Source organism: Mycteria americana, chromosome 7, assembly GCF_035582795.1.
Source record: "Mycteria americana isolate JAX WOST 10 ecotype Jacksonville Zoo and Gardens chromosome 7, USCA_MyAme_1.0, whole genome shotgun sequence".
NCBI lineage: Eukaryota > Metazoa > Chordata > Aves > Ciconiiformes > Ciconiidae > Mycteria > Mycteria americana.
In genome coordinates, this window is record NC_134371.1 from 45,992,121 (window position 1) to 46,019,318 (window position 27,198).

Here is a 27,198-nt window from a genome sequence, read left to right on the forward strand (position 1 = left end):
TTGCTTGCTTTCTGCAGATGGACACAGTCTTTATAGGCCTGGTATAATTCATAGGGGTCGCAGGCAGAGAAGGAGGCGATGCCACCAAAGTCTGTGGATGTGCTGTAATTGAAAGCTCAGTAGGGTCAAGGCATAAATGGTCAGTAACCGTCCTGTAAATAAGCACCTCTTGTCTTGATTTGTTCACATCATTTCTCCCTTTGTGAGGGTGAAGCAGTTCAATATTACCATTTGAGAGGTTTTTTTTAAAGGTTCTCATGGGACTAAATTAAAATTTTGTTATGCAGTTCTTGGTTTAATGGAGAACACGTATTTGAAGAATAATTATTGACACACTCATCCTACTATGCTGGCTGGTTTTATGGTTTCATATCATTTGAAGTACTAAAGCAGTTTAAAACTCTTTGTTTCATGATGAGATACTGATGAGAACTTAATCCAGGTCAGTGATTTTTTTACTTCAGTATTGGATCCTTCATAGCTTCAGAATCATTTGCCTCACATGTCCCTCTGGAACTGAAATATGCTGCTGGGAAGGAGGTGGCTTTTGCTTAGTTTTCTGGTTGCATTGATGCTTTTCATAATTAATGTTTTCCATTGTAAAATCTGGCCCACTATTTTATGCTTCCTTCAACTTTATTCACTTTCATAGTGTTGAGAGTGATTTTTAACTAGGGAAATTCCTTTAAAAATTTGTTGTACTCTTTAATTTAGTCATATTCTTTTCCAGCCATTATTGTGGCTCTGTATTCACTTATTGATGTGCTTAGTCTTAGAAGTCTCCATCTGTGCAGGACAAGAGTGACTGTGCTGTTTTCCTTCTCTTATGGGGATGCTGCCCCTCCTATATCACCTCCACCTTTAGCCTATTTCACTGAATTCCAGATGCTTGCTTCTGTGAAGTTTTCTCATTTTCAGTACAGTTCCCTTTTCCTGTAAACAAACATGTTAGATGTGGGCTATGACATTGTGAAGGTATTTCTGCATTTTGGGAAGTAATGCTGTACCCTAGCCTGTGCCTGACTTTTTTTTTTTTTTTTTTTAAATATTATTGATTGAAAGTTTGTTAATGTCCCAAGGGGAAAGTAAGCTAGAGCTCTTGAGTGGCTACAGATTCACTGGAAGGACGCATGATGACCAAATACTTTGTGGGTTTTTCTGTCAACGTTAGAAAAATTATTTTGGTTTTGTCTACTCCCTTGGTATTAATGATAACACATTGTTGGTTGCCTTAGGATGATTAAAACTTTCTTTGGAGGTAGAAGTCTTCCAAGAATTAGAAGGAACAAATAAATGAATGGCAGATGTTTCCTTTTTTTTTTTTTTTTCCAGCTGGCTTTGAAATGGGTATGATTTTTTTAATCATCAAACTTAAAGTTTTCAAAACAATAGTGGCTGACAAAAAGGAGAAGTGATTTCTATGTTGTTGTGTTAGGAGATCCTTGGATTTCCTGTGCATGTTCTTCAATGTCCTCTATGGCATTCAAGAAATTACTACATTTAGCAGACAAACTGGGCAGTAACTTGACTTGCTTTGACAGAAGTGGAGGTAGGACAACTTATTTTTTACTAGTTCTCTGCAGCTGTCAAAAAAAAAAAAAATCAGAATTACCCTCCAGTGGCAAGGCATACTGGTGTTAAAAAGAGAATTTCATTTGAACCAGAGGATCTAAGACTTATTTTCTACTCTAGCTCTCTGATGACATTACAGGATTGACCTAAAATCTGTTATTTTCAGTAGCAATCATACTAATTGATCTCCCCCCAAAATGTGCTTTGAACTTATCTCAAAGGTTTTAAAAGTTAAAATCTGTTGAGGCTGAAACTATTTCCTGCTGGGTAGATCTAGTGATTTACAAAAATGAAGTAAAATCATCTGTTGTTACATTTATCATTTATTGCTTACATAGGCTGATAAATATTATCCCTGATATTCAATGGATGTTTTTGCTTGGTTTTTTACTTAAAAAATAAATTCCATGTAGAGAAGTTGCATCTCTTAACTGTGGTGTTGCTGTCATAAGTGGATAGGGTGGACATAATAAAAAATAATATAGAAGGTGGACAGTTTATTAGTCCCCTGCTATCCTTAGAGTAATTTTCTCTGTGAATTACAGAGAACAGACTTCTACAAACTTTAGTTTGCATTGCTTTATTGCTGGCAGTGTATACGTTTAACAGGCTTTAGCAGATGTTTGGATAACTTGTGTCTCCACAAGTTAGAGTGCTGCCCCTTTCTGCCCTGCGGAGACTTTTGAAGCAGGTGGAAAGGGTTGAGCAGAGCGGCTGTGGGAGAGTTTGCCAAGAATATGTAAGGAGATGCTTGCGTCCCGATGGGGTGGCCTCTGGCTGGTAGCGGATCTCGACACAGGTTTTGGTAGACCCGTGAGTCACGTTCAGAGGATCAGTCAGTTCGGTCAGTTGTGTGTGGCACAGCCGTGCTCAGCCAGGGAACAATGAGTCACAAACTTGTGAGTTTCCAGTCCTTGGTATAGAAAATACCCATGTAGCTGCTCTGGTGGTTTCATTTAGAGATGAAGGAGCAGTGCAAAAGTTAATTAGGCTATATACTTCAGTTCCCTACTGTATACTGACTTCTAGCCTTTTTTTTTTCTAAAAACACTTATTGAGAAGTAGCATATTATTGTCACAAATGGAGAAATACTAGTTTCTGCGAAAAGCAAACAGGATCTGAATACAAATATTTCCTGAATAATATAGCCACAAAACTACTTGCAAGGGTCTATTCTACTTGTTTCGCCTATTTACTCTCCTGCCCTTGTTTCACATAACCTCACTTATTCTGATCCATTCAAAAGGATGTGGCTGAACAATTTTTCTGTCTAGTTGTTCACACTATATTACCTTCTTTCAACAAATGGAACAAGTTTGCCTTTTGCTACAGGGACTCCATGCTGCTATTCTGCTTATCTGACTTAAAGGCAAGAATCAGCCTTGCGGTATTATCGTGTCCACTTGTCTGAAAATCATTCTTATTACTTCTCCTGTGCTGAGAACCATCTCCATAGAGAGGCAGAGGAAGATCTGTTGTCGTTATAAATTCCCAGTTACAAATTGCATATATATTGATTTTGTTGTTATTTCTAATCTCCACCTGCTTTGTTGTCTCACCAAGCTATTATGGCTTTTAGAAGATAGTAACTGGTCCAGGATCATACTGTATTTTATTTAGATTTCATTGTATTTAGCTGAATAGTCTGTAGAACAAAATAATACTAAACAAAATCAGACATAAAACTAGGCTTCCTAGACAAAATCTAGGCTTCCCAGACATTCTTGCAGCTTAGCGCCAATGTTTGCATTCAATATGTTATTTAAGAAAACACCTAAGGAATTGTTTGTGTTGATGTGATGTTCTGTTAGGCAAAATTTAGTAAGCTGACGCCTGTTCAGAGGTCTGAAAGTATGTTACAGCAGCTGTTTGTATTGCTTTTGTATGTGTTCTTTTGTATAATAGGTTTAAAAAAATATTTGCCTACAGCTTGCAGGCAGGCAAATGCTTTCACTGTCCCTACATTGTGTTGCTATGTTTTCCTTTATGTATGCATCAGTGCCAAAACCAGTAATAGGTTACTGCTCATGCAGAATTTTTTTTAGCCATGACAAGAGTGACTGTTGACTTTTATGTAGATTTGTGCAAATAGCCAGTGTCCTGCTATGATTTTGGCGTGCCTTTCTAAACTTAATTTTGTTGATGACATTAAATTTAAGATGATAGGGATGTATTTATAAGACCACGTTAAATTCTGTGTTCTGCTAGCATACACTGTTGCTAAAATAGTAAATATTTAAGTAATTTGTTTTTTATGTATGAGCACCTTATAATTTTAATAGGATTAATTTTATTAATAGAATAGGCAGGATCCAGCCCTCTTCACTAAGTTCAGAAGGCCAGCAGAGCACCACGTGAGGACTTCCTGTGTTAGTGGTTCTCGGGTCCCTTCTGTGGTGGAACGTTTCTGGCACTGATGTGTATATGATTTGTAAATTTAAGAGACATGAAAATACAAGCATGAAACTAAAGGTAACTATTTACGCAACCCTTCTTTCAGGGATGGGTAATACCTTTTACAGGTATTTTTAACAATGGTTCAGGAAATTTGCTTTTCATGATGTCACCAGTATACGTACAGCATTGTTCTGAAGTCGTTCAGCTGGAAGTCAGTAGCTTAAAGACTGGGATGAGTTCTTTAAAATACTTTAAAATGATCCTTAACACAGTTCATCATCTACAGACACTTGGAATAACTTGGCAGAACTCAAAACACATTGTACTTTTATAATCGGAATTATTATTTTGGTAGCATATTCTGTAGTTCTATTCCCAAGGTGATTGTGTAGCAAGAGAGGGAAAATATCTGGTGGCAAGATAACTGTGCATGACGAAGCATTGGTGGCAGAGTCCCCCAGGTGGTTATTTAAGTGGAGCGCTCTAGTGCATGACATCTCGTTCTGCCCCCCTGCCTCTCTCCTAGGCTTCATCAGCACCTGTTGATTTTGTAATCTATATTGCAGGAACTGCCAATGTACAATACCAATAAAGCTTTTTGCTAGTATGTGGGTTGCCTTTTGCACTGCTGAAGGATTTAATTATCATGGGGTCTGAGACAGTGCACTGGAGGCTGCGTGGAGGCGTTAAGCTTGCTCCGCATCTTGGGCTCCGTGCTGCTCTCTGTTGGAAAGGCAGCTCTCCTGTATGGTCTTGTTATGATCTCCCATGAACTTTACTTGCTGAAGACTGAGGACCAGATCTTTTAACTATTATGTTGGGTTCTTAACTGAACCTGCCTTCATGTTGGTTATAATGAGCTCTTTGAAACAGCCATCTATATTACAGTAACTTAAGAATAATTTTCTTAATTGAATTGGAGAAAAATGTGATATTAGTATCTTAAGACTCAGCATGTAGTATGGTTAGTAATGCAGACTTCTCACTGGTGCCCACATACTCCATTTAAAACCCTGATTGTACTGTAGCAAATAGCTCAGCAGACTGAGAGTCCAGATAATTCTAAATTATACTCTGCTGCAGAGCTTTCATAGAATTTGGTTTATTTGCCATTTGATTGTTTTAGGCTATCTAACAAGTACTGACTTGTGCTCTAGGATTTTAATTTTAATTTTTTTTTTTCTTCTTTTCATAAATATCCTTCCTTCTCATGAGCCCATGCTTATGTTTTACTTTGAGATGCCAAATTGACATCCTTTGAAATAAAGTTTTGGACCATTCATTGGCGTACTTCAAAGGTTACTATGAGGCAAGGCATCAATATGATTCAGCTGTGACATCAAATGGGCCACATATAGAGGTGACAGTTGAATTTCCATGAGCATTCACTCATTTGCCTCTGCTGAGATGATCACAGCTGTCAATTCATACTAATGGAAGTAGGTGTTATGTGATTTTGACACATCTGCCACACAAATTTGGGCTGCCTTCAATGATGTGTTTCATTTTGGCAGACAGCTGGGGTGAGTGAATGCAGCCTCTTAGACAGCAAGGACCTATGATGATGTACAGCTGAAACATTTTATATCAGGTTTACCTTTCATTGTTTGCCAGCCTTCTTAAGGAAGGAAACCTACTGCAGCTTCATAAGGAGTCACCTGATTTTAAGTTGATGTTGTAAATTAATGTTGCTGATGGTAGAATTTGTTCTAAAACTTACTGATTCTTGCATTATATCAATATTTCACTTTGAATTCCTTAATTAGGAAGGTTACATGCCACTGAAGAAATGGAGTGCATTTTGCCTAACACTGGCCGGACTTCAGAGTGACTCTGTGTGGAACACAGTTGTGGGTACAAAGCTGTTCATCTCTATGTTTTTAGAGTTGTATTTTAACTGAGTTTTCTCTCAGAGAATTTTTGGAAGTTGAGAACTATTAATGTTTTTGTGTCCTGTTTATCACAGGAATTGCAGTTGTGAATCAAACCACTGTTTCGTCTACTTCAATATCTCATCATCATCCGGACCAGATTCTTCAGGACAGTAATCCGTTCCCGTAGATATCTGTGGAGCATGTAGCACCCAATGGTTTTTGCAAAGTGCATTTCTAGAGGCTTGTTTTGTGCGCAAAACTTTCATTATGCTATTATGCATTATGGCTCATTATGCCATTGGAGTCTACTGCATAATCCACAGTGCTCCTGTATTATGTAGTTGCGGTCTCCTGTTTTAAAAAGGATGTAATAAAATGAGAAAGGTGCAGAGAAGAGCGGTAGAGGTTTTCAAAAGTATGAAACAGTAAGGAACAGCTCAATAGAAGAAGAAGGATTTTTCAGCTTTGAAAAGAGGCAACATAAGGGGAGAATGAGAGGCCTGAGGAAAGAGAAAATTATTTGCTGTCCTTTCCAGTGCAGAAACAGAGGGGTATCCAATGGAAGTGGTAGGTAGCATATTCAAAGCAAGCAAGAGGGGATACTTCTTCACCAAACTGACTTAGAAAGTATGTTCTGCTAGATTCTTTTTTTTTAAAAAAACCCAAAACTTCAAAGTGTGTGTGGTCTATGTAGTTGCTTTTAAATATTTCCAAGAAGCTGCATCACTAACACTGGAAGTGTTTTTAACTCTCATTTGAGGTAATGTAGTACTACAAATGATTGGACCAAATAAAAATCAGTCTTAGAAATCATCCAAATACATCTTTCCTCTGAAAGACTTGCTGTAGTGTATAAGATAAAGCATCAGAGTTTTAGAACATTGTAATTATTTATGGAATAAATGGTATGAAACATTTTTCCTCACTGTAGGTTGAAATAAATATAGAAATGTAGATATTTCAAGCAAAATCCATATACTTAGTGCAGATCCTGCAGGTCCTGGGGTGACACCATCTGTTTGAGAATGTGTTCTTGGAGGCGAGGCGTGTGCTGGTTAAAAACACGGTCTGTGTGGAGTTGTGTATTTAACTGTCGTTGACAAAACGAATTGTGGTATAGTACCAGTCTGCTTGTAATACTGGAAACATTAAACGTTTGTGGAGTTGTATCGCCTTAGGCTTCCCATTCTCCTGGTGTGATCAACAAAGTCTCCTAAGGTGTAGGTGACCCTGGCAGCAAGGTCTTCTGAACTTGCATGAGTGTCTGGGCTGAGGCCTCTTGTGACAAGGGGGAATGAAGGGCCCTGTGGTTCCCCTCACCGAGCCAGGTATTTTGGCAGATTATGCTTTGTGGATGTTTGGGGTTGCCTGTCTCATCCTGGCCAATTTTATCAGCTGCTTAGAAGTTGTTTCATAAACCTCTGAAGTATGAGGCCTGCTGGGGCACTGGAGGACTTTGCATCCGGTACAATCTTTTATCTTTATTCTGGCTAGCGTTCAGCCTGTCTGTGTTGTATGGGTCCTGATGGGCTCTCCAGGAAGTAGTTGGAGGGGTTTGGCAGGGTGGGTGGCTGTGGGAAGGGCGGCGCGTGGCCGAAGGCCTCCAGCAGCAGGTGGAGGTGAGCAGCCATGGTGGAGGCCTCCCTCCCTCCTGGCGGGTGCCGGCTGTCCCGGGACTGTCCCTGGCAGCTGCCCCCCGGGCCCTCACTAGCCCAGCAGCGCCTCTGGGAAGCCGCTGGGAAAGTCAGTGGAGCAACGCAGGCCATGGTGGTCAGCGTGCTGACGGTGTCCTGCCTCTCACCGCGTCAGTGCAGTGGCCTAATGACTGAAAAAGATGGAGGCCCTGTTCCTGTGTGCCCCCCCGGTTTTTGATGCGTTGGGAAGAGGAGTGGTTTTTCTGCAGGTTTTTAATTGGATTATAAATAAATGTTTATTACTATGTAAGTAATGTAATTAGATTACTTGTACAGCAATAACTATTTATAATGTAGTGCAATCATTATTCCCTATTTTTAGTCATACTTAGAAGTTCTCTTGCTTTAATCTTTACATATGTGCTGAAAGCTTATAGTTTAAGACATTTTCAGAGGTGAAATCACCTCAATACAGATATTAAAAAACCCCTCAGATGACAAATGATTTTTCCATTAACAATGGAATGGCAGTTGAAATATTTGTATTATAAACTTGTATGACTTTCTTTCCTCTCTGTCATGATGGACAGCAATACAGATTTTAGGGCCATCATCTTAATTTTCGTTAATATAAGGCAGTGGGGCAGAAAGCCCCTCCTGCAGAGTGGGACAAAAACCCCTTGTTAAATAGTTAAACGGGTTGAGCTGTTTTGCTTTCCACTGTGGTTTGCCTATTTGGCTGTTAGAAGAGCTCAGCACTTGGTCTGAGCTTTGGTTCAGGTCTGGGTCTGGAGACATAACAATCTTTCAGCATCCTTGCTGAGGACAGAAACACAGGTGGAACACCTGGTGCTTGCTCAGTGAATGAAGGTGAGCTTTGTGCAGCACCCTAGCCTGGGTCATTTTATTTCACTACTGAGCAGAAAAAATGATATATCTGGTAACCATTGCTCTACTTATAATTGCATGAGAATCTGGGACCAGTAAAGCAAACTCTGAATTTGGTTTTAAGAGATTAATCGTTGTTACTGGGAAATGTTCAAATGCAATATATGTGGTAATAAAGATCGCAGAAGCATCTAACTTTCTCAGCCTGTTAAGTAAGATGGAGCTCCATGCAAGTGTATGGTAAGTTTGAGCAGTTAAGAGTTTGACTTCCTTTCTCAACCTTTGAGATCAGAACTGTATGGCGCTCAGTGCATGAAAGACGACATTTGGTGCTGCTTCAACATACTGATGTTGAAGCTCCAGAGAATATCACAAGGTGTAAAAATGTAGCCAGTATGCTTTGTGACCACTGAGTTTTCACTTCCAATCCTGCAAATTTATTGTTGGAGTTCATTTTTCATTCATAGCTATTCCCACTGGTTTGTAGTTTGGGTTTGGGCTTCTGGACTTAGCTGTTCTACTTACTTGCCTTGCAATCCTTGAGAATTGTTCTTTGAATATATTGGAAATCCCTGTCCTTGCCACAGAGCATGGTCTAATAAACTGCAAACCTGAAGTGACACACCAGCAAAAATAGAACAGTGGATTTTTAAAATAGGTAACTAGAGGACAGCCGTATTCGTATTTGGCAGTTTGGACAGAGCTGTACTACATCCTTAAGGTCTTGCTAGGAATTTATTCCATGATCATAGGAGCTTGGAAAAGACTACTCATATGCAATTCAAGAAAACATTTAAAATATTTCACAAATCATATATGTTAACACTAGTGAATGATAACAAGAATGTTGTTACTTCCTGTTGGAAATTGTAGACCTAGTACATGATCTATGTGATCTGCAAATAAGAAATAGAAGAGCATAAGAGCTATTTGGGTTAGGTTCACCTTTAATAGACACTGACTAACCCGATGAAGATTTTTTTTTTTTTTTTTGCTGTTGTGTTGAATTTCTGTGCAAGATTCAGTGTTGACAGTTTTTGTGACCTTTTAAAGTGCTTAGAAGAGAACAAGCCAGTATATACTCATTTAAAAAATGATCTTAAAAAATCCACACAGTAAGTCTTTCTAAGGAATTGCATTGTTGAGATCCAGGTCTGGCCTTGTAGGGCCTGTGTCCAGGGCACTAGGGCCACAATTCATTCACAAAGGAGATCCAGTTCAGATGATGAATTCAATGGTGCTTATTTTTAGGGGTGGGGTAGAAATAGCGAAAGGGATTGTGTTTCTGTAATGGAACTGAAGTCAAGTGCGGATCCTTCAGGTGGATTCTGTGCAGGGACCTTTAGCCTATATGAAAGTCTTTGGCCACACCTTCATGGGACTCCTTACACCCCAAAATTAATTTTACTTGCACAGGTATAGGCAAAATAAGATGTCTTCTCCTGTTATTACACTAACATTAGAGACTCGTAAAAACCAAACGCAGTCATAAATAAAAGATACTAAGATACAATGGAAACAGCATTTTAGTGTGCCAAGCTAACAGTATATGAAACAAATGTGTTGGGTGTTCTCTTTAGTACCAGTGTGGAGATCTGTATTTCATACTGTAGCTGTAAGCTTTTTGCTGGTTTGGGTGTGCGTGTGATTCACCCCCGATCATGAAAATGCAGGATGCTAATTTGTTTGAGATTTTCCATTCATTTTGCTGTTTAAATGTATCTAGGATGTAGGTTTTAGGTTTTTTTTCTTCTCCCTTTGCTGCCCCCCACCCCCAATAAGTTTAAATACATTAGGTAGGTGTAGGTTTTGAGGTTTCTGTGTCTATAAAAGTTTCATGCAACTGCTAATGTTTCATCAACTAAGTTCAAATGTGACTGATTAGAAACCCTGTGTTAGGATCAATGACAATATATCCTAGGAGAAAATCAGTGTCCTTTACAGTTCCGCCTCTTACAGAAGTGTTTTCCATGTCACAATTGTAAATACAATTTACAGCACAGTGACCACTGTCTTACTTTAAATGGCAGTTTCATAAATAGTTTTGCCTGAGCATTTTAACACCAAAATTTTAACACATCATTTTCTTGTGTTTGGCTTTTATTTCATATTTTCCCACAATTTAATCCTGAGTGAGTCAAGTTCCTTTTTACTTCAGTGGTCCTTCCCACTGGATCTTTCTGTCTGTTGGTCTATTTTGATTTTTTAAACTTTTGTTTCACTGTGTGTCTGTCCCTTTCCTGTTCCTTTTCCTGTGGTCCTCTTTTCATTTCCTTGCTGCTGTCTTCCTCCTATTCTTGTTCTCCTCAGGACTGTTTTCCATGTTCCCTTTGTCTTCCTTCTTTTTGCATTTGTTTGTAAGACACAAACAAAGATCCTTAGTGAAAGACACTTTGGGGATGCAACTTTGGGATGTAAGACAGATAGGCCTAGTCATTTGAAAAGGTAACTAAGCACAGGAACCCCCTAGCTAATCTCTGTGTGCTTTGCATACTTAGTATTGTGTTCCAATTGCTGTTCTTTTTGACAAGATACTGCAGAATAGACTTGTTAAATCTTGCTAGCAGGGAACAAAGGGCTCCTCAAAAAATTGCCCTTTGCAACAGGCCGCTGTCCTGAGCTCACACCCATGCCTCTTGCCAATTACACTTGGGGAATTCCTGTAGTTGGGGCTCTATGGTCTAAAAATTCCCATCTGTTTAGTGACTGTGTGCTTTCCCGAAGCTCTCTTTTATTTTTCATCTTGCAATGGGTAAAGGAGAAAAGGTTTCTTGCTGCTTCCAGCAGCCTAGTGACTCCTGTTCTGATGGTAGGACATGGAGGCTGTTCGCTGAATGTGTTTCAGTGGCTATTGACTAGAAGTTGCCAGTTTCATGGCTTGTAGGAGTACTTAAGGGACACAGAATTTAAATGCTTCTTTGCCCTCACTTCCTTAACCAATGCTATAGTGCCAGCATAGCCAAGGAGAGAGTCAGGAATGCATGACAAGTCCTGAGCTTTTTTTTCCTTGCCCTCTGTTCACCCCATATCAGCACTAATAAAAGCTGAGCATCCTTTGTGCTTCCTCAGCTTTTATTCAAGTTTCAGTTTCCATTTTCTTTCTTTGAAGCACAGAGAAGAGCAAACATACATAAACAAAACTTCATACTCAAGCCAAAGTGCAATAGACGCAATTGAATAGTAGTCAGTTAGGAATTTTAAGAGCTTTTCTATGAATATTTAATTACTACATTAACTGAGCAAATAAAGAACATGCTATTAATATTCGTACTGTGTTAGCAGTGGTTCAATGGAATTTAATATGTTTTATAGTTCATACAGCATCCTATGCGTTGTGTAGGCCATCAAAGAATGCCCACATCTAGTAATCTAATAACACTACAGATGTCCCTAGCTATTCCTTAATTCTCTGAATTAAGGAATGTCTGTTGTTGTTCCTTGCATAGCACACTTCTTAGCAAAATTCTTCACGGTTATGTAATGGTACCAGTCTTGCATGTTTTGTTAGCCCAAAATGGTTCTTAAGTGACTATACAAAGAGCTAAGGTATAGGCTGTAAGCTGCTGAGGTACTGATAAGCCTGATGAGCCTGCCTGTTCCAGAACTCAGTGTGCTGTCTCCTCCATCTTTATTGGTGTCTCTGCTTTGTAACCTTTTGGAGAGCAAAGGTGAGGAGGTATTCAATATTTGGCTTGTTTGCTCCCGCTTAGAGCTTTAAAAATATTGATCATCTGAATGATGGAGTTGGTTTGCAGAACAAGAGGCCAAATGCAGAACCTAAAACTGAATTCCTTTGCTGTGAGTGATGTGTTCTTCCTGTGTGCGTTAGTTTCTTTTTTAAATCTAATTTGAAATTTAATATGTTTTATCTAAGAGTGAGAAAAAGAATAATGCTTGCTTGTGACACTTAAAACCAAAAAAATCTCTGGAGACAGCCTTGTAGCTTTCATTTGCTTACTGAAAATAGGAGCACTCATCCTCTTGCATTGACTTTGTCTTTAAATTCCTTATGGCCCTTTTGCATTGCCTACCCTCAGTGAGACTCTGGATTTAAAGATCTTTACAAGAAAAGTGGCACACATAGGAACAATAGAAATGTTAAAACTTCCATTCTTGACTCTGATATTGCTATTTTCCCTCCTCCTGGCTTAGGAGAAGACATTAGTAGATGTTGAATTAAGACTTCATCAGTGGGTCCGTACTTCATTCACTTAGAATCCTTACAGCTATTTTTTACTGCATATAGTGATAATTACTCCTGTTGGCAGAGCAGAACTAATCTAATCTGCTTTGGCTGCTGAAATCTGTGAAGGAGCCAGGAATGATTTCTGTGTTGAATTGTTAACCCTGAATGTGCAATTTTGTCAGTACCACAGTGGGCCCCTGCTTTGAGTACCTAGTAATCTGGTGTTAATGAACACACAGATATTAAAAAAAGTGTGTCATCTAATAGCGGTATAATGTGCTCCTATTTTGGTAACCCTGCTTTTGGGATTGGCGTGTCAAAGATAACGTGTTGGGGAACCGTCCAGCTTGGCTTACGGAAAGGAGCCCTTGATATATGAGCAGCTGTATCTGTAAGTACCTAATTTTCTTCCTTTATTGGATGTGGCTGAAAGAATTTAAAGGAAGCTAGACATTTCCTGTGCGCACATGTTATGTAGGAGCACATATTATGTAGGAAACCCTTGGGTCTGTATCTAGTTACTGTTGCCTTTTTATCTATATAGGTTTGAGGTACAATTTTGGTCTTGCTGCTGCATAGCTTCGCTGTTGTCACAGTATCTTCACTTCATGGCTACAAGAGGTGATGGTGCTGTGTGGTCAGAGCAGGGAGTTCCTGGATCTCTCTCTTAAATTTGGACTTAGCAGGACTCAAACAGTGTTAGTATGAAATTTATGTTACTCCTATCAACACAGTTGTTGCCACAAATACTGAAACAAGTGAGAAGAGAAAAATCTGCAACCCTCAGGGCATTAACCAACTCCTTTGAAGGAAACTGTGAGGAGACAGGTTCTTCTGTTTTCAGTGAAACAACTTGCACATATCAGTCTTGGTGACAGAATGTAGGAAAGCAATTCTTCCAGTTAAATCCATTATGGCAATTTTCACATTTCTCCTCTTGCTCAAGAGGTATAACTGCATTAGTTTCCTTTTTGTGTATATTCTCAGGAACAGAGTGGAAATCAAAATGAGATATTCCTAGCTAATCTGTTCTCATCAGCATCCCAGAAATGGACAGGAAAGGTCAGGAGTCCATGTTTTGCAGTAAGTGCTGAGGTGTAGGAAGAACATGTAAGTGTTATGGCAATGATCCGTTCCTCTTCTATTCTTCTGCCTTCTATTCTTGTTTAATTCTGCTTTTCTAAGTTTATAAATGACTGACAGAAAAATCTTCCATCTTAACAAGCCTGTGTGCGCCTCCTTGCATGTAACACCAGTATTTCACAAATTAAAAAAAGAAAGTGATTGTGCCTTCTGAGATGTGTAAATTGAAGCCAAATTTGCTCATCTGATTACTTTCCTTTTATATACTTGTTTTGAATGTCTGGTCTTTCCTCGACTATTTTTGTCATAAAATGCTTGCTGTTACATAAAACCCCACCATTTTTTGTTTATGCCTACAAGGTTGTTTAAACCTAGGCAAAGGCCGAATAGCTGCAGCTGTGTAGTTTATAAAGTGGTGCCATTTAGAGGAGGAATAGGAGGGGAAGATTTCTGGACTTTCCCTGATTGACATGCCTTATTTCTCCCAGAGGAGGCAAGGTGGATTTAGTGGACAATCGGCTAAGCAGAGTCCTCCTTTTTCTATGTTTTCACTCTTTCGTCATAGCTTCTACGTGATGGCAGCTAGGAATGACTGGCCTCAGTTCTCGTGTAGTTATTGGGAACCTCCTGAAGTCTGCGCGGGGCTGTGAACGCAACATGCAAAAAAACCTGGGAGGTGTGGTGACGAAGGGATGGGTATACAATGTCAGCAAAAGTGAATCACGCTGGGGGGAAAAAACACCTTCCCTGACATAGAGTGACAGTGATCCATTTTGTTTTTAATACCCCTTTATAGCCTAGCATCCATTTAGACTGTCTTAGATGCTCAGGCTTCAGTATGTTCTCTAGTTTGTCCTAAATGCAGTATGAATGTCTTTTGATCCAGATAACAAATATAAGGAAACTGTCAGCTACCCAAGCTTTCTTCCTTGTTTGTGACTAAGTCACCATAATAAAAAGGAGGTGGAAGTTGAAATAAATACCAATAGTGGAAAAACCAGCTATTTGTAATTTAAAAAAAAATTAGTTGAAAGTGGATTAGAATTCTGTCTTTCCTAAATACTTGTCATTTCTTGGCCTTTCAGTTTTCACTCTCCTGATTGGTGTTGCTATGTTGGAATTTCATAGAAATGTCTCATGGCAGAATTTGATCTTCAGAGCTCTTTGTGTTGGTCTCTGAACACCCTTAGGAGTGCTTTTAGTACAAAAGATACATCTAGATACTGAATATTATGGTCTGTACCAAACAGACCTTTATTCCATTGAAGTACTTTAGTGCTAAAATGTATTTTTTGAGAAATACCTCTAAGATTATATGAATAGAGGATATATGAAATTGATTTTTTTTTTCTTTTTTCTTTTGCATTTCATCTTTCCCTTCATTAGAGGCCTGGTTAGAGAAATCCCTCTTCCCTGTGGGCATCTGTAGTCCTGCCTGTGCTTTTTGTGTCTAATTAGTAATTTCTATTCAGTACCCTTTGTAAAATATTTCTATACATTTCTATCACATAACCATGTACTGTGTTGAAAAAGCCTCAAATAAATGTTTCTTTTTGTGTGAAGTGGCAAATGTTATGGTAGAAAACAGCATGCTTTTTCTGTGGAACTTAGCATAATTTGGTTTGCCTACTCTCTTCCATTTGTTCAGACAAATACAGTCCCAATTATATAAACCATACCTGCTTTTTTAGGTGTAGACTACTTTTTTTGCAAACTTCATTTCAATAAATGTTGTGTTAATGCCTCTTACAAAATTAAATTCAGTGCAGAATGGACCAGAGGCCACTAAAACTCTTATCTTTTCCATAAAAACACAGTGGTTTATCACAAGAGTTGTACCATTTCATCAGCCCTGACAATGAAAATATTATCGGTTTGTAGTAGTGTAACTACTTATGCTGTGAAACATTAGGGTGCTTTAGAAATGTCTTGATAATCTACAGATGTTAATATTGAAAATTGTTCTCAGAGTCCTGAACCCCAATGGGCTGTGATTTTGTCGATCTGTCTCTGAGTGCTGGGTGTGCTCTCCTCTCATGGAGAGGAGATGAGCCAGATACAAGCTATATTTTTCACTAGTGTAAACTTTTTCAGACTCATGGCTTATACTACCCTACTGCATTATTTTTACTGATCTGTGTATTAAGAATTCTGGACTGCTGTCTCCTAATATAGCCATGTAATTAAAAAAAAAAAAAAAATAAAAGGCAGCATTAACTCTTTCAAGAGAATGTTTTTAAGTTATGTTATCTTTTAATGAAGAGAAAGCAGTTCTGGTACTGAAAGACAACACTTCCTGTGGAGGAGACTTTCAGAGATTAGACCAAGTGAGAGATGTCTAGCTCTCCTTGCATCTCTGAGAGAACTGGGTACCCAACTGCTCTTTATGTCTTTAATGATCTCCTTTGTGGTGTGCCGAAGCATAATGTTTTTCTTTGAAAAAGAAACACAATAATGTAGTGAGTTTCCAAATATCCTGAGGACTGTACTTACTAATGAGAGACTCAGACTGATGGTGCCTTTTTCTTATTGCCAGCAAGGAGGGTTGTCTTTTATAGAACTTCCTAGAATTTAGGTGTATGCCCTTTTTTAATTTGGAGGTTTCTTTAACTAATTTGTACTTCTCCATACAATAACCACAGCGATAAAAATCTTTGTTTTCATTGAGGAAAATTGTTTCTTTAGATGATTGCAATATAAAGTTTTGGAAATCTTTCTGAAAGTTTTCTGGGTAATATAATCAAATAACTTTTCCAAAACATGAGTAGCATCTAACAAGTTCTTTTTAAAGATTTTTTTTTTTCTCATATATTTTATGTGCATATAAATATGAACACATTTTTGGTTTTAGTAGTCTCACAGTTTTATCCTGGTAGCTACTGTGGTTAGCTTAATAGTTAGTAATAAGCCTTTCATTTCCATTTTACAAGAGAAAATTGATGGATACTGAATCATTAGATGCTCAACTAAACTCACTAAGCAGTCTTTGAACTAGCAGAGGGGTTAGACTTTTTTGTCAGGAGGCCTGTTCTGCTAAAGGCATGGTTTGGCGCACACTCGTTGATGATGTGGCCCCATCTCAAGTACAGGTAGATTTGACAAATGCTTAGTCTGTGATTTCTAGAGCCCACAAGAAATGTAATATAATTGCTGTGTTGTCATATGGTCATTGAATATTAGATTATAATTATGTCAAGTCTGTTTAACATGTGATCCATGTTAAGTGCACTTTACCACTTAATGAATTTGTGAGTATTTAAAAAAAGGGGGTGGAGAATGGGGGATTAGATTCTTCTGTGGTCTCTCTGCTAGAATATTCCATAGAATTTAATTTATTACTTATAGTGTAGGTACTTTAACATTTCCTTTAAAACATGTGGGCTAAGGGAAACTTAATTTTTTGTAATATGCTCTCCCATCTATTTGCATATAATTCATAGTAATGATAATTTAAACACAAAAGGCTGATGTCAAAATTCCCTCCAAATTTGAAGTAACCGATAAATCTTGTTGAAAAAATGCTGCCATCTTTATCATTTATTGTAGGAGACCTCTGTTAAGAATAATTGGAGAAATTTCGCAGAATGGAGGGGCATTTTGGTTGTGCATAACTGCTGATACATTTAAACAGTTCTTTTAGCTATATTAAGAAGCTAAATACAACTCACTAAAATGCTCTCTAGCAAATCTAGGCCAGATTTTAGGCCCATGACAGCTCCTGTCTATCCCTTAACTTCTTGCTCTCTTTAGAGGTAAACAACTTAATGCAGCTGTAAGCTTTATTTGCACTGGCAGACTTCAGCACTAACTAATCTAAACTCAAAACTTAGGTTTTAAAAAGGCAGCTGAGTTCTCCAGTGAGGAAAAAATTTGTCAGTGGTTGAGAATTTCAATGTAAGAAAGTAAATCAGTATTCACGTTGAATCCGTATTCTGCATTGGACAAACCTAGTGGCCCTTGATGGCTTTTAAGAAAAATAATAAAAAACCTGGGGGGAAAAAAATCAGAAAACAATAATCACTTTGTATGTGCCATCTTGTTTTTAAAGCTGTGGACTCCCAAACCTGCTCATCTTCTGGTTCTTTCTGCCAGCATCATGGTGGAAGAAGCACATACATTTTACATCTCTTAGCCTTCTAACCTTGTAATTTTGACTTGAAAATGGTAATCTTAGCAAAACCAGAGCAGCTTGTGATATTGACTAAGCAAGCTAGACTCATTTTTAACATTTCACTAGGCATAAAAGCAGTCTGGCATAAATGCAGTGTTGTCCTCGAGCAGCCCAGGATGTAGCCCAGCACCGGCTGCCCCATGTGAGCTGGGAGCACGTGCAGATGGGGCTGTTTGGAGTGGAGGGAAGGGTGGAGGCTACAGTTCCACCTGGTACATCTGTGGCCCCTTACACTTGATGTGGCAGTTGTCAGTCACAGATGCCTTCCTGGGAGCTTCAGCTTGTGCAGGGATTGCTTTTGTGATGCTTGCAATGAGTTTGTTGGCTGTTGTCTTGATGTCCACAACCATCTACTAGAGTTGTCTACTCCTGAAGCTTGTCTTGTTGAATTGGTGCTTTCACATTTGTAACCTTGCTGTACATCTGACCTATCAGGTGCTCTGCTTTTTCTGTGTCTGGCTGGTTAGTTCTATGTAAGACATGAAGTGAGGCTCCCTGTTGAATTGGTATTTTGTTGTCTCATGCTGAAGGTAAAGTAGTAACATACTTTGTCCGAGTGAGCAGTTTGAGTATTTATTACTTCGCACTCAGGAAAGGTATGGCTGTGACAGTCTTTATTAATATAAAAAAATACTACTTTTATAAACAACATTAAGTTGGAACATACAGCATTTCTATAATCCGTCCTTATGTAAATGATCCTCATTCTTATGAATGCACTATAACGTGGAGAACTCTAGGAACTCAGTTTTAATATTGAGTTGCTGTATCAGTACTTTTTAAATGCATATTCAAAGCACAGTGCTGGGTCATTTGAAATACTGTTGCTTATAAATATCGTATTTGCTTTTGAACAGTACTGCATAGTGGATCGTAAGACTCTGCACCACCATCTTTATGGAGCTAATGTCCTCATAAGTACTAGTACCTTATGGTGCTAATTGTTATCAAGAATGGATATTGCACTTTTTAGCTATCCCTCTTGAGTTACTGCAATACTTTTGATAGTTATTGTCTCTTGTACTGGTAAGGTCTTTCAAAAAAATAGTCTACAGGAAAATGCATTAAAAGCCTTATAAGGAGAGCATTGTGGCAGAAGCTTTATTCTTTTCCAGACTCAGATCATCATTGACACATGTGGGTAACTTCAAGGGAAATAGCCTTTGATTCAGTACAGAAGTCAAGGTGATTTGAGGATCTTAAATCTCCACTAGATAAATTGTAAATGACTTCTCAATTGCAAATTTCATCTGCTCCTGTGTTCCAGATGGAGAATATGTATTCATAATGTCTTTAGTGTGTTAAGACAGTGCATGTGTGTTCATTAAACATTCAAACTAGACTTTTATCTTAACAGCTGAAGACACTTGATGTATACATGAAGAATAACTTTCTCATATTAATATAATTTTATTAAGGTAATTTTATTTGTTTTGTTCTATGCTGTCTGTAGAGAACTGAAAAGTAAGTCTGTATTTAGACCAATTTGTATCTAGTAGCATATTGTCATTTCTCTTTGTTTACGTAAAAAGAGAGAAAATAGTTTCTGTTCACAAAATGTCTACTCAGAATTTGATTAATGCTTTTGAGTCTGAAGGGAACTTTTATGGCTGAATTAGAACCAGTGGAAGATCACAGTATAGTGGAAGTGCTGACTTACATTACAAAATTCACCAATACAAAATTGACCAATGCAATTATTTGTGACCAAAGTGAGCCCACAAATTGCTAATTGACACACTTGACACTTAGTATTTTTGTTTTCTTTCCCCCAGTTTCTTTGCTTGAAGAATATAAGGACTTTTCTTTCGGCATGTTGTGAAGTATTTGGGATGAAAAAAAGTGAACTTTTTGAAGCATTCGATTTGTTTGATGTGAGAGATTTTGGAAAGGTAAGGATCCTTTTAATTATGTCCTGAGTAACACCTGTGTTCTGCTGCTTGAATATAGAAGACTTTCATGGTAGATGTGGTATAGAAATTGTGACTAATGGATGAGCATTCATTAGTAAAAAAACAGTGGGGAAGAACTAAGAAAGCAGAAGAATTAGATTTACATTGGAGGGGCTAATAAAGGGCAGAGAAAAATCCCTGGTAGGAAAATTCTGAAGGTGTGAAAAGCATAGATAAATTAAAAAACTGGCTTGAAAGATGCTGAATTAAAGGTAGATGAAATGTGTGAAGATGGCAAACTGTGGGTGAGTGCTCTCTTGTGAAATCACTTTTGACATAAATAGCGTGGAATCAGAAACCCTGGGCCTATACATTGTAAGACCACATGGGACAGAGCATGCTTCTTTAGTCTCAAGTGCTCGAAATTCACCCATGCATCAGCCCTTGTAAATTTTTTTTCTGACAGTTAGTTTTTAAATCTGTTATTTTTTCTAACCTGCTGTAAAGCTCAGATAAAATTATGGTGGGTTAATGTGAATATTTTAATTTACACAGCCTGGATTATATTCTGTAAGCCTATGATTAGTTATTCTATATGTAAAAGCTTTTTCCAGTCTATTGTTCACAACGTCCTACGTATCTGTTTGATCTGTCATTGCCAGCATATGTTCAGTTCAACTTCGGTTTCTGCTTTTGAGTCATAGGGTATCATTACCCTAATTTCACAGGAAAGGGTCTAAAAATTACCTGAAGTAGCACCAAAAATAGTTATTTATTGAAATTTAGTCTATTTCAAGCATTATTCCTCTTTTTAAGAGATCATACTTTTACTAACTAATTTTTATGCACTGCTCTTTTTATAAGTAGACATAGAGGTAAAGATGATGTAAAAGTGCAAGCATGAATCAGGTCTGCAATATGACTGAGCGTTTGAAATGGTTCAGTGATTACTGTTAACTGAAATATCTAATTATTTTTCTGAATCTTTTGTCTGGTTTTAAGTCCTTTGAGTATAAAACTAGATAAACCTGATAATTCTACTTGTTCTTTAGTTATGCTGAACATCTTTTGTCCTCATAAATCATATTTAAGAAAAAGCTTTTGTTAAAATGTGATCTTTTTTACAAACTTAGTGTATGGCTTATTAAAAATGAGATTTGGAGGAACGGATGAGAGGAATTAACATTGTTGGTTTTGATGGTTTTGGTTTTTTTTTTTTTTTGGTACGCTAACAATGTCTTATTTAAGGTATTTAATAAGTCAAGTACCTTGATGCTTGTTTCAAATCTTTGATACCTATGCCTAATGCACAGAAATTTTTTACTATTGTATGTTCTAATTAATTGCTGGGAGTTTCACATTTTGTGCCACATAAAAAAACCAGGGTGGTTATGTTTAATACAGTCTAGTTTTGAAGAAGTATTTTGCATTGCAAATTATTATTGCTGCATCATTGAATACCCAGTAAACAAGTTCTGAATTAAGGCTGAATTTAACCCAACAAATATGGTTTTGGCACTCTTTAATTAATTGTCATTTTAACAAAATTTATTTTAGAATACAATTTTATGTAAGTAGAATAATTGGTTAAAAAAAAATACTGTCTTCCATCCTCGATATTTAGTATTTTATTTCTCTTCCCAAAGTAAAATTGGATACAGAGACATGGATTTTTTTACCGTTTTTGTTGCCACAGTATAGCACAGATAGACTAATTATTCCTGGTACTCGTATTTCAGTTTTAGCAATGGTGATAGTGCTTACAAGCAGTGATTTCTCTGGTCTCGGCCCCTTCAGTGGCCTTTGTCACCTTTCTTGGAAAGTTACCAGGTAAAAATGCAGTGACAAATTTGAACGACACTGGTGTGTGGGGTTCTTTAATGAGGCTAACTACGTGCGCGGTAACAGCTGCTTGTGCAGAGGTGGAGACGCTAAATTGAACAAGCCTGTGTAATCCCTGCAATAGCTGTGTTGGGCACACTTTTAGGTGCATAATGGCTCTGCTGTTCAGCTCTTTCCATTGCGTGCTTGTGTGGAAGCTTGCCACACACAAGTGGAGGTTGCAATATGCTGTATTTAGATAGGCTGATCTGTATATTTTACTAGCCTCTGCAAATGAGCATGTAGTCAGCTTCCTAAAGCAGCTGGTGAACTTGAGGCCATTAAGAAAGTGGAGGGGAAAATTACAACTGTATTAAAATGTATAGCTAGCCTTATGCTGAGTTAGTTCTATAGTTTTAAGTGTCATGTTTGTACAGTTAGCTGAGAATGTCTGTAAAGTGGCATGAGATTTCAATTGCATAGCTGATAACGTACCTATTGCTTTGGAAATTCTGATTGCTAGTAGCAGTGGTGAGAATAAGAAAGCTTATCTTTTTCAAGTTGTTCTTTGCTTCTCAACTTTCCCCTTCATTATTTTTTTCCTATGAATAACAACCCCAATATAGTCCTAAATCTGCAGCCTTCTTGAAGTTGTATATATGCAAAAGGCCAAAAAGACAGTGCCGCAGAGTTTTCCTGGTACTGCAACCAAGTCATTCTGCCATTTCTAAAAGAATTCTTTGAACTGCTCTCCCTAAATGTGTACAAAATATGAATGATCTTAAAATGATTACAAGCACAAACAAAAAGGATAATATGGTGTAGAAACAGTCTGTTCTTCAGACTGTTGACCAAATAGGTGATGGAATGAGTGTGTGCATTATCCACAGCCTCTAACACATTTGAATGTACTGGAAGCTGTCTTGAGATGTCAGAAGTTGGCAAGTACTTATTAGTGGTGAGATGTAAATAAACTGTAGCTGAGGTGACTCCATAAGCCTTGTATATCTGGTACTTTTAAATGCTTCAACTGAATTTATAAAGAAATGATTATTGAATTTGTTGTCTTATGATGGAATATTCTGCTTAATATGATATATTTCAATCACTATTTAAGTATGCTAGTGGAGGGAACAGGAGAAATGTGTCAACTGTAAATGAAAAATGTGCCTTCAAGGAAATAAGATTGAAGGCAAAAATCAGATGAGACACCTGGTGATGGAAACTGTCATTGTAAAAAAATAGTCTGATGTTTTTCAACTTTTTAAAGAAAATGGCAGCAAAACCTTGTGCATGGTAGAAGTAGCAGCTGTACGCTGCTTATATAGTCGTAAGACTTTTAACAGCCTTGTGAAATACTGGTTACAAAATGTTTGATGTAATGGTGAGACTTGCATTTAATATGTTTTCAGATGCTTTGACATAATGTATGAAAATTTGACTTGAACTTTGTGCTCCACTTTGCAGAGACTCTTTGATCTCTCAATGATTAGAGAGAAAGAAGTGTGTATGCAGTGTGGATGGAAATCAGAGGTGAAACTGAAGTAGCAACATGTAGATAGTTAGAGAATAGGTAAAGAAACAGGGAAGCAGGTAACCCCATGAGTATGTTTTTAATGCGTACATTCTGTATGAATATTGATATCAGCTGTTACAAGATGAGGGTTTTCTTCTGTTTCAAGTATAATAGCAGAGATTTTCTTATTTTTAGGCTGACTGTACTTGAAAGAAGAGGGGCCACGTTACACAGCAATAGGAAGGTTCTTAAATCATGCTTTCTAAAACTACATAAAACTTGTTTTTCCTTGAGTTCTACAGTATTCACCCGTTCCCACTCACTCACCTTTCTATCAGTACATTTCATTGTTGCTGCATTAAGTTCCTGACAGAGCATAAAATGCCCTCCCACGCACATGGGGTGCCAGACAGTGTTTTCATTACGAATTCCACGCTGGAGAGTCATTTTTCACTAGCACAGGGTTGTCAGGTTCTTCCTTTCTACCTGTGTGCCAGAATCAACAAATAATGTTGATACTTGTTTTCAGCTCTGTGAGCCGTGCATACTGCTCTAACAGCAGTCTTTGCTGTTCGGTATGCTGCAACAAATTGTTGCCATCCCTATTCTCTGAAGGAAGCTTGCAACTCATGTGTTGCAGAAATGGGAATCTGAGGATTAGTTGATGTCAAAAGATGTTCCCTGGCCTCAGAGAGCTGTGTTCGAGGTCCTGTGGGGGAAAATGGTGTCCAGATATTGTCAGAAAAAGAACTTTGTGTACTCTGCTTTTAAATATTCTGAGCGACGTATAACTGAGCACAGAGTGTTTTTTATGATATAACTGATCTAATATGAACATAGCCATAGACACCCTCCCCTCCCCAGTAGGGGTCCTGCAATAGATGTCTAGAAATAACATATAATATTCAATCATGATTTAAAAAAAAACAAACAAGGGGATCAAATATCAACTGCTACCAATCAAACACGTACCTAATTGTTTAAAAGCATATAACATAATGTCTAGTGTAGCTAACTCTCCAGTGACACTTAAAAGGCTAGTTTATGTGAAAGCAAGCAACTGCTGTGAAAATAGAGTGCATATACTAAGGTCACGTAGTCTGAGATCATTTTAGTCACTGTCTTAGCGCAAAGGAAATCCGGGCTATGATGCAGCAGAAAGTCATGCTGAAGTTGAGAATCCTGGTGTATTAGTATTCCCAGGATTCCAGGAAGATCAGGCAGATGTGCATGATACACACACACACACCAAAATCAACATAACAAACAGCAACAGTTTTTATAAAAAGTTATATACCTTTCCAGGAAGAGAGAGGAGGAAAAGTGTTTAGGAAATCTTCAATAAAACTGAAGCTTTTGAGACTAACCTCAGCTGTTTCACGTTTTATTTGGCGAATTTAATGACTGAGGTAATAGAGCAAAATATAAGCACTTTCACTAATAGAGTCATATTAAACCTGCAGAACATTAGGGAACATGCCAAGACGTTATGGCATATTTTTGTAAAGATATTAAAATGGAGAAGGAGAAATGAACTGGTAAAAACAAGACAGTCATTAAAAACAGAGCTCTGTATCTTCATTCTCTGAGCTCTTCTAGTGGTAGAATTAAAAAAAAAAAAAGCTTAGTGGTTTGCTCAAGAAACTAGCTGTACAATTGCTTTTAGGCGTAGCATTTTAATGTTTTCAAATGTTTCAGTGAGATGGACTGGTTTGGGATGAATGACACTTGAATTCCTTCAAGGTGTACTTGTGAATGTGGGAGAGCGAAGATGCAGAAGATATGGACAGGTTTCAGCTTCCTTCTCCATGGAAATTCTTTGGACAAAATGAGCAAGAAATCACTAGCCTGTTGCAAAACTGCTGAAATGCTTGACATATATGGAAGACCTTATTTGTTAGATACCATTTCTGTTTGTATAGATGTCATGGTTTAGCCCCAGCTGGCAACTAAGCCCCACGCAGCCGCTCGCTCACTCCTCCCCTGTGGGATAGGGGAGAGAATCAGAAGATTAAAAGTGAGAAAACTCGTGGGTTGAGATAAAGACAGTTTAATAGGTAAAGCAAAAGCCGCGCACACAAGCAAAGCAAAACAAGGAATTCATTGACTCCTTCCCATGGGCAGGCAGGTGTTCAGCCATCTCCAGGAAAGCAGGGCTCCATCACGCGTAATGGTTACTTGGGAAGACAAACACCATCACTCTGAGTGTCCCCCTCTTCCTTCTTCCTTCCCAGCTTTATATACTGAGCATGACGTCATATGGTATGGAGTAGCCCTTTGGTCAGTTTGGATCAACTATCCTGGCTGTGTCCCCTCCCAACTTCTGCACCTGGCAGAGCATGGGAAGCTGGAAAGTCCTTGACTAGTGCAGCTGTTTTCAGCACAAATCCAAAACATAGCCCCATATCAGCCACTATAAAGAAAATTAACTCTATCTCAGCTGAAACCAGGGCAATAGAGTTACATAAAGGTCCAGCACTCAGTAGCCTCCCTAAAAGCCTCCCTTAAATCATAAAACAAATGACTTCCAGCCCCAAAGAACATAAATCATAGTTTTGGGCAAAGTGACGAGGTGGGTGAATGAGTGGGATGAATAATGGTATATCTCATCAACCACCTTTTTGAAAAGTCCTTGAAAATGTATAGAAATAGATTGCCGTGGTGTGACAGTGGAAACCATTACAAACACTAGATAAATTTAGTGTACTTATCTGTAATAATTTGTTGCAGCGATCGTCACCAAAGAGTCTGTACAAATTGCTAGGCATATAACTTCAGTAAATCCAGAACCATTAGCATGAGTTTATAGCTTTTACATGAGCTTATATGTTTAGGCCTGAATGCTTCAGGATTATGGTCTTGAATATTCTTGTGACAGAATATTAGTGGACTATCACCTCACTGGACTTTCCAAATGAGTCTTCATGAGTTTCTTAAAGGTTTGTAATAACTTTTTCAAATTATGATGTTTGCTTCCAGTTGATGAAAATGGTAATGATGATCTTCATTTTTGACCACATCACAAAGTGTTGAACATACCACAAGTATTTGATCATTAATGAAAAATTCTCATTCAGGGAGTGCTTGGAATGTTTTGGAAGTATCAGAAGACTTTGAGTCCTTATATAATGTAGGCTTCTGTTCAGTTTTTCAGCAAATGTGACCAGGCTTGGAAAGTCAAGGTTAATGAGAAACTGCAAATATGAGAGAATAAAACTGAGTTTCTGAGCACGTTTCTTGGTTAAGATGATCTTGTCCAAATGTTAGGTGTATCTGATTCACGTATCCTGGAGACAGGGAACTCATAGCATTGAATTCTGGTAGCATGAATTTCTCTTTGAGGTGGAAGAAGTTTTGGAGGAAGAGGAGAGTTGGAGCTTGAATAAGTTTAACAGGGTTTAAGACATGTCTTCTCACACATTTGTCTATAGAAATGTTTTTAAATCTTATTTTTAAACAGGGAATTAATTCCCTGCAGTACTTGCAATACAAGCATTTCAGTAACCAAAAGTTGATGGTGAAACTGACAACTAAACCCAAAACTTCCTGAATTTATAAATATTGGTCAAAGTAACACAAATATAAACTATAAATAAAACCAAAAGATAATAAGTGAGTGACTTGCAGATGAAGTCCATATGAACTTTGAAGAGTTTTGTGTGTATCTTTTTTCTGTGATAGTGAAATTGTTCACCCTCTAAGAAGTCCGGAAACACGTGGGGTTTTTGTTTTTTCTCCCTCTTCTGCAAAGTCTGGAGGCTTCAAAAGAGGAAAAGCATGACAGTTTTCTGTTAGTGCAGCGGATAGATGGAAGAGGGGGGGAAGGCAAGTTGAAGTACAACTTGTGTAAGCTGTTCCATGCTCTCATGCTTGCAGTATAATTAATGTCTATGAGAATACCTCTCCCACTTTGACCTAGATTCTCCTGCTTGCCTCCTGGGTTCTCTGCTTGTTCTTCTCTCTGTTCTGGGATTTTGAGATTCAAATGACATAGGCATAAAATCATAATGTCTCTAGAAACAAATAGCATAGGGCTATCGCAGTTACCTGGGCCTGTTGGTCATTCTGATATTTGCAGTTACCACATGAAATGGGCTTGACATCAGCCTAAAAAGCCTGTTGCAAATTGTGTTTGAATTTCACATCTTGTTAAGATGCAAGAC

At 38.0% G+C, this 27,198-nt stretch overlaps 1 protein-coding gene across 1 annotated transcript in view; it reads left to right on the forward strand.

The window, feature by feature from the left end:
- VAV3 (vav guanine nucleotide exchange factor 3) overlaps positions 1–27,198 on the forward strand; it is a 176,301-nt gene that overhangs the window by 13,939 nt on the left and 135,164 nt on the right. The window contains exon 2 of the mRNA XM_075508217.1: positions 19,582–19,698. Coding sequence (XP_075364332.1) covers positions 19,582–19,698 — 117 coding nt within the window. The remainder of the gene's footprint in view (positions 1–19,581; positions 19,699–27,198) is intronic.